This window comes from Papaver somniferum, chromosome 7, assembly GCF_003573695.1.
Source record: "Papaver somniferum cultivar HN1 chromosome 7, ASM357369v1, whole genome shotgun sequence".
Lineage (NCBI taxonomy): Eukaryota > Viridiplantae > Streptophyta > Magnoliopsida > Ranunculales > Papaveraceae > Papaver > Papaver somniferum.
In genome coordinates, this window is record NC_039364.1 from 111,815,868 (window position 1) to 111,824,653 (window position 8,786).

At 35.6% G+C, this 8,786-nt stretch overlaps 1 protein-coding gene across 1 annotated transcript; it reads left to right on the forward strand.

The window, feature by feature from the left end:
- Nucleotides 1–3,115: 3,115 nt before the first annotated feature.
- LOC113295079 lies at nucleotides 3,116–6,676 on the forward strand. The gene is made up of 5 exons (XM_026543435.1): nucleotides 3,116–3,143; nucleotides 3,543–4,263; nucleotides 4,377–5,531; nucleotides 5,621–5,742; nucleotides 6,236–6,676. The coding sequence occupies exons 2-5, from the start codon at nucleotides 3,552–3,554 to the stop codon at nucleotides 6,674–6,676; spliced, it is 2,430 nt and encodes an 809-aa protein (XP_026399220.1). The 5' UTR covers nucleotides 3,116–3,143; nucleotides 3,543–3,551.
- The last annotated feature ends 2,110 nt before the right edge of the window (nucleotides 6,677–8,786 follow it).

Sequence of the window (8,786 nt, forward strand, 5' to 3'; positions counted from 1 at the left end):
AATCTTAAGAATCAATTTTAAAGTGACTAAGAATTTGGTTTTCATAGTCATTGTTCCACCTGACCCCTTTTATTCTGACACCATGATCTTGAACAATCTTCATAACCCTGTGCTTGAAACCATGAATATTAACATCACCTCCTTCAAAGAAAACTCTGTTTCTTTGAAACCAAAACTCCTTAATGACAGTACAAGCAGAGATTATCCATACTTCATCAATGATAGGACTGTGTTGTTTAGCTGCAGAAAAAACTTCTGAAAAAGAGTATGGCCTGGGAAATTGAAACATATTTCCAAGCCAATTCCAAACCTGAACACTGAAATCACAAAGCCACAGCGTATGCTCCATAAAATCCTGCTCTAATTTGCAGATACAGCATCTAGAAGGCATTTCATATCCTTGTTTTGTTTTCATGTCATCATTCATATAAACTCCTTGTAGAAGCTTCCAAATGTTGCTGGCAATAGTTGGGTGCAAAGATTTCCTCCATATGTAAGAAGACCAATCTACCTTGTCTTTCTTGTGTCTTATTTTCTCCACTGCCTTTGCATTATTAAACATTCCACTACTATGTAAGTTCCATATTATGGAATCATTTCCACAGTGAATATGAGGAAAGTTATCAATCTGTAACAAGTGATGCAACTGAGGATGTATATTCCATTGATCATTAATGATTAAGTCTTGAACTTTCAACTGCATATTGTTATGAACAAAATCAGTATAACCAATTTCATTAATTAGTGGGGATGATCCATACCAGTTATCAAACCATACTGAGATGCTAGCACCATTTCCAATCTTCGAAGAGATGTCTTCTTGTAAAGTAAGCCAAGCCCATTGCAAACCTGCTCTTACTGATGATAATTTCCATTTTGAAAACCATATACCATATTTATCTTTGAACTTAGCTGTAAAAAACAGAGCCCATTCATCTGATGAATATACCAATTTCCACATCATTTTCATCAGCAAAATTTTGTTAAGAACTTCTAGCCTTCTAATACCCAAGCCACCTTCAATATATGGCACACAGATCTTCTTCCAAGAAAAAGTTTTGTACTTTCTAACCTCTCCATCACCTGACCATAGAAAGTTACTTATTAGTTTTTCACATATCTTAATAACTGAAGATGGCCATTTATAAACTGCCATATTGTAAAGAGGGTAGCTGCACAAAACTGTTTTTACAAGAACCAGTCTATCATGAAAAGATAATAATCTTCCCTTCAAAGCTGCAAGTTTGCTCTGAAGCATAAGGACTATTGGCCAGACCATTTCAGTAGTTACTCTTCCTGGAGCTAGAATGATACTAAGATACTTATCAGGAAAATTAGAGATATCCATACCAACTATGTTGCTAATTTGTTGCTTTCTGGTTGAATTAGTACCATCAATGAAACACTTGCTTTTGGCTTTGTTAATCATCTGGCCAGAGCTATGTTGATATTTGTTAATCAGCTTAAATAGAAAAAACAAAGTCTTCTTAGCTCCATTACAGAATAAGAAAACATCATCAACAAAAAATAAGTGTGTTGGATATATTCCATTTCTAACTACCATTGGAGTTATCTTCCCTGTATTAACCAAATTTGTGATATTTCTATTCAATACATCTTCCATCAAAATAAATAAAATAGGGGATAAAGGATCACCCTTCTTAAGACCCCTATGCATTGATAAAAAGCCACATGGTCCTCCATTGACCATTACTGATAATTTTGCAGATTTAAACATGGTTAACAACCAATCACACCAAGATGATGAAAATCCATATTCGTGCATAACTTTAAGAATAAAAGTCCAACTTACAGAATCATAAGCTTGTGATATGTCCAGTTTAAAAGCCACATTACCGCCTCTTCTCTTTTTCCTCATACCTTTTTGTTGATGAAGTTCCACCGGTTCCTTGAGTAGATCTTCGTCGTTGTATGATGAATCGCCATGAAGTCCTTGATCTCAACTACACTTTTATATCCTAGTCCGAGGCTTAAATATAATAGACTAGAAATCAAGACTTATAGTTTTGATCACTAACATTGACAAACATGCTTGAGATAGCAACGCATGCGAGGTTGACCGAGCTATGCTCTAAAAGTTTCCACCGCATGTCTAGGGTTGAACCCTGGGAATTGAAAATCCACCTACAGATGTTTTATTCCCAATCATTCCAGATAACACTTGCACCCTATATCTTATCGCGGTTGATGGCACAGAGTTGGCCGATGTTTATTCCCAAGATACAATCATTGCTTCTTCTCTGGGAAAAAAAGTTCATGAACCATGGGACTTCTACCTCCACGCGGAATTAATTGCTCCGTCAGGATGTCTCCCATTGCGGAAAATTCCCCACTACTGCATTTTGTAGGGGTCTGGGACGTGTCTAAGTCCTGGTATGGATGATCATCCTCTTGAACCAGTTACTGATAATCGCCTTGGTAAGATATTTCCTCACGAACTAGCTAATCGTAAGCGAGCCCCTCCTCGAGCGAATTCCTTATTTTTCACCGCAGCATATGGGTACTAACCAATGTAGTCAATGTCGTCCATACCGGCCGAAATATCGGCGATATTACCGGTATCGGACACTGAGCGATACGAAAATCCCGATATCGCAATACGATTTTTTTGCCGATAATACCGTCCGATACGGGAAATACAGTACACCGATAATATCGGTATTATCGGCGATATTTGTCATTTGCTGTAATTTCTGAGGGCATTTTCGGGATTATAAGAGAAGGGAAGAGATTTAATCCCTAAATCCCATCGATACGCAAAGGGTAGAGATTAAATTCCAAAAATTTCGTTGCAGGTTCTTCTTCTCTATTTTAATGGCGAGATTCAGTTGATTCTATCTTAACAAGAGGTTAGTTTTGATCATTAATCGATTATGTCAATCTATGTCAACTATTTCAAATGGATTATGTCAATCTTTGTTCATACTTTGGTGTATTTTAGGGTTTTTAAGAAACTATTGGAATGTAATTTGGTTTTGATCATTAACAAATACTGGTAGTCTGGTACCCAAAACTGATGCTAGATTTTTGCAATTTAGGTCCAAGGGAAGATACATCTTATATGCATATCCAGCAAAGGAAAGTCGCTGAAGAAACATCAAAACAGTTCATCTAGCAACTGGGTATTAAAATAGATAGCTCCATGTCTTTACAGATTACAACGATTTTAATTTTTGTGTACTGATTTTCACTGCTTATATTAATCCCAAAGAAGCTACAGTTGTGTGATAATATTCTTTCTATATTGTCTTTCTTGCTTGGTTCAGGTCTATTTACATACTTATTGCACTTTTGTTTTGTTTGTTTCTGTTTTAGGGATTTGGATTTGAATTTTCTGTTTTACTTATTGCTACTGATTTCCTTAAGATTGGTTGTTGATGGAAATGTTGAGGTTTAATCTGTTGTGTTGTTGATGGAAATGTTGAGGTTTAATTTGTTGTGTTGTTGATGATAGTATTAGTATGTAGTTGCATACATTATCAGTCTGTTCCTGGGATTTAATTTGTTTATTTCTGTTGTAGGTTGTGATTATGGATTCTTCTAATGCATCAAATTCAAATACGGCAAACACTACCTGTGATTTATTGCCCTCTTCTTCGGCTACTCAAACTAAAGATCCAGCATGGGAATGGGGTGAACGCCAAGACCTAGCAAATCAAAATATAATTACTTGTTTGTTATGTAAGAAATTAATTCGTGGTGGTGGAATTACTAGGCTTAAGGAGCATCTTTTACATATTAAAGGGAATGTTTCTTCATGTCCAAATGTGTCCATTGATATTATGAACAAAGTTGGTCTGGTGAATTCTGTAAAGAGGACCAAAAAAGCTCATAAGGATAACATTGATTTAGCGTATCGGCGTGCAAACAACTCAGATGAAGCCTCTGATGCTGATACCGATGTTGAAGAACAAGAAGTTGAAATTGATGGCAATATGGGCAGTCGTGGTGCTGGTGCTAGTGCTGGTGTGGGTGCTAGTCAACTAGTTTCTCAGAATCAGACAAAGAGAAAGAGGATAAGCCAAAGTAATAGTAGAGGTCCAATTGATTTATATATGAAGACAGACCACCAAAAAACTCAACAGGCCACTCTTGAAAGAGACTCAGCTGTGAAAGAGAAGTTAATGAAGACTGCATGGAAATGCATTTCAGCTTGGATGACTAAGAATTCAGTATCATTTAACACTGTTCGTTGCCCAAGTTTCAAAGAAATGATATATGCAATAGGCGACTATGGGAAAGGTAAGCAGTTGTGATATGCTCAGTTGATTTTAGCTATAATACGTGCTTTAATCTGTTCTTCTTATCGTATATTCATTTGGTTTACTTTTGCTTTTTATGTTGTTTTTTGTTAGCTATGCCCCCACCATCTTACCATCAGATTCGTACGAATCTTTTCAAGGACCGGTTAGTAGAAATGAAGAAATTTGTTGATACATTTAGGGAACATTGGAAGAGGTTTGGATGTTCTATCATGTCTGATGGCTGGACAGATGGGAAAAAGCGACATCTTATTAACTTTTTGGTGAATTGTCCGAAAGGGACAGTTTTTTTGAAGTCTGTGGATGCGTCAAACAGAACCAATGATGCTGATTTTATACGTGGGCTTGTAAAGGAGGTAATTAACGATGTTGGGGAAGAAAATATAGTTCAGTTCGATAATGGTTCAAATTTTAAAAAGGCAGGGAAAGATTTAATGCTTGAATACCCAAATATGTTTTGGACTCCTTGTGGTGCTCATTGTGTTCAGTTGATGCTAGAAGAACTTGGTGGCAAGCTTCCACGAATCAAGACAGCCGTCATTCTAGGTAAGAGACTCGTTACATATATTTATGCTCATTTTCAAGTATTAAGCTTAATGAGGGAGATGATCGGTGGTGAATTACATAGGTCTACAAAGACTAGATTTGCAACTCAGTACTACACACTAGAAAGTCTTGCAAAGTATAAAACCCATTTGCAAATAATGTTTGTGAATGATAAGTGGTTGAAAATGAGGTTTGCAAAAGAAACTATGGGAATTAATGTACTTAAAATTGTCACAAGCGGTACATTTTGGGAAGATGTTGATTATTCTTGTAGAGTGCTAAAGCCTTTGGTTAAGGTTGTAAGGTTAGTGGATATCGAGCGCAAACCTACAATGCCTTGTTTTTATGAAGCAATGAGGATAGCAAGGGAGAAACTCGAGGAGAATTTCAGTCAAGATGATAGTACTTGGGCTGTAATTAAGGCTATCTTTGATAAAAGATGGAAGAATAACTTCAATCATGCTCTACATTGTGCTGCATATTATTTAAATCCTTCCATATTCTACAAAGTCCCTGCTCATCTAATGGATAATGATCTTAAGTACATAGAAATCAAAAGGGGACTTCATACAGCAATGCAAAGGCTTATTCCCAATGAAGAAGATCTTGAGAAAGCTACAACTGAATTGAGAGACTACAGTGATGCTAACGGGATCTTGGGAACTCCGGTTTGCAAAAAAAGAAGATATAAAGATCAACCTCGTAAGTTTGTTTGTTATGTAAGTTGAAGGTTTGATTACATCTGTGTTACCTATGCATTTGTATAATTATTTTGTCCGTGTTTATGACAGATGATTGGTGGATTACATATGGAGGAATCGATACCCCAAACCTACAAAAATTTGCAATAAGGGTATTGAGTCTTACTTGTTCTGCTTCCCCGTGTGAGCGAAACTGGAGCACATTTCAGAATGTAAGTATTCTAATCTTGTTGAGTCTTACTTGCACTGATTATTTTTCATGTATTACCATTTTCCTGTAAGGGTATTTAGACCATATGTATGCCTGTAATTCAGTTTCCTGAGGTGCCGCGACACACCAAGTTGTAGTGAATGTGTAATGTGTTACCATTGTATACCACTATATGAGCAAGAGTAGGGCATTTTTCATTGCTCCATATGATGTCATGTGCTAATGATCCAAATCAATCTATGACCCAAAATCAAAATGATCATGGTATTGTTCTCTGTGCTGCCATCGCTACCTTTGATGGACCGGTGGTGAGTCAATCTAAACCTGTCTTCTCCTTTTCCCTGCATTTAGGGTCGCTAAATACTAAGTTATGTTCCAACACACTTGATTTATATTTGGCTTTTCTATTTGGTTCAATTTATAATGATGAACATCAAGATTCAATCTGTTTGATGTGTTTCATTTCATTTACTTATTATCCTTTCGTCTTTCAGTTGCATTCAAAGAAGCGAAATCGCATAAAGCAACAAAAATTGAATGATAGCATCTTTATTCAATACAACAAGAAATTGGAACGTCGATACAAAGAAATTAGTCAATATAATGATGATCCGAAAGCTCATGATCCCATTTTTCTGGATGAGCGTGATGACAATGATGAATGGTTGGCTTTAGAGAATTTGGATGACTTGGTTGTACAAGGAGATAATGTTATTTTGGATGATTTGCAAGATATTGTTGGTGAAAAAGGTATGCCAGTTGTTGGTAAAAGTGCTTGTATCTCCCGACGCAAATCTACTTATCCAACTGACTCTGAATATAGTGGATATGATACTGATGACTTGATGTTGGACTCTAATTATGGACTACTTGGTGGAGATGATGGAGCTACGGAAGATTATGATATCTATGATGAATCGAATGATTTTGATTAAAATTGTAATGTCCATGTTTAATTATGTTTCCAGATTGTGAACTTTAAAGTTGTGAATTCTCCCATTTTTCCAATTTGAACTTCATACGACGACTCTTATGTTTTGAATGAACTTGTTTGTTTTTCTAAAATTGATGCATTTTAATGTTGTATAATTTTGTGTGAAACAATATAAATTATAGATATAAATTTAGAACCGATATCTCCCCGATATTTGAAACCGAGATCTCCCCGATACAATGTTGTACCAGTGTACCGGTCCTCAGCCGAGACAAACCGGTATCCGATATTGACTACATTGGTACTAACAGCCATTTCCATCTGTTGTTCCCCTCCCAAAAGCAGATTCTTACATGTTAATCACCCATGTATCACTGGAAACACCAATTCCCGTCTGATTTTGTTAGAGCATAGCTCGGTTGAACTCAACAAGCGTTGGTATGTCAAGTTTGGTTGTCATATTTTAGTATCAAAACTCATCTAGAGTCGCTTGATTAAATACTAGAGTCAACTTCATTTAGGTTAGACTAGAAAGTCTAGGAATGTAGAGACATACAAGTATTACTCCGAAGACCTGAAGAAGTAACGAACTACAACGACGACATCATCATTTCACTTGAGGTAGTTAAATATTGACTTGAACTGTTTCATTCCTAACGTAATTTTCAAGTAGTGTTATATTGAAAACATAACTGCAAAGTTGTATATATTGTACATATTGTATAATACTCTAGTGATTACATGATCATAATAGTATGATCATAGTATTAGGGAATTAAACTACGAAGTATAACGCTTATCTTTTGAACTTCTGACATCGACATAATCTTGTATATATTTTTATGATTACGTGAATGGATTATGATGGAGATTTCATCCTAGGAAATAATTTTTTACATTTTTTTTAAAGGAAGTACATTCATGAACTTGTTTCGTGAATCGAAAGGGAAATCATTAGGCTTATTGGTCCTGATATTCATTGCAAATATTTGGATAACCAATATGTGTGAGATGGTATAACTGATCTTAACTTAGGTTATGCATCTTGGTATAACTGATCATAATACCTGACTTTTGATTTGGTATGACTGGTTTTTGTTAATTGGTGTAACCGATCCTAAATAATCACCATGTGATGGTATTGAAAAAGCAGGGATCTAACAACCTCACCCAAAATTTCACTTATCAATCTGTATCGACTAACATCAATATAATTCCAAGAGTACCAACTAAAAAAGCGAGTTCAATTAAGAAATATATCTTAGATTTATATCTCTGTTTCACAATGTAATCAGCAAATCAAACAGATAGAAATCCGCAAGCCTGGTTATTATGTGAAATAACTTGAATGGTACCAAAGACTAATGTTCAAGTATCAATAAATTTATATCAACAACCAAAGATTGGACTATCTAATTGATTAAACTACGCACAACCTGTGATATTTCAATTATATAAAAAATATAATGCCGAAAAGAAATAACACATACACCAAAAATTTTGTTAATGAGGAAAATGCACATGCAGAAAAACTCCAGGACCTAGTCAGATTTGAACACCACATTGTATTAAGCCGCTACAGACACTAGCTTACTCCAAATTAACTTCAGACTGGAATGTAGTTCAACCCTAAACAATCTCACATTGATCAAGGTACAATCGTTTGCCTTACGCCTCTGAATCCCAACATGACTCTCAACACTTGATTCCCTTAGCTGATTTCACCCACAACTAAGAGTTGCTACAACCCAAAGACTTGATAAAAAAATCTGTCTCACACAGAAAAGTCTATTGAATAGATAAATCTGTCTCCCACAGAAATACCTAAGGGTTTTGTTCCGTCTTTTGATAAATCAAGGTGAACATGAACCAATTGATACACCGGACTTATACTCCCGAAGAACACCATAGTAATATCAATCATCTCACAATAATCTTAATTGTATGGTACCGAAACAATATATTGTGGAATCACAAACGATGAGACGAAGATGTTTGTGACTACTTTTTGTCTTGTCTATCGGAGATTAAATCTCGAGTTAATCTTAAAGAATATAGTACTCAACACGATAAAAAACAACACGATCAGATCAAGAAACTACAGAAAATAA

What these genes read in the sequence shown, in the direction of transcription:
- LOC113295079 (XM_026543435.1), top strand. Translation starts at nt 3,552, where the DNA reads ATGGATTCTTCTAATGCATCAAATTCAAATACGGCAAACACTACCTGT. An exon ending in AAGATATAAAGATCAACCTC is followed by an intron (nt 5,532 to 5,620) that starts GTAAGTTTGTTT and finishes TGTTTATGACAG; the next exon opens with ATGATTGGTGGATTACATAT. An exon ending in ACTGGAGCACATTTCAGAAT is followed by an intron (nt 5,743 to 6,235) that starts GTAAGTATTCTA and finishes TTCGTCTTTCAG; the next exon opens with TTGCATTCAAAGAAGCGAAA.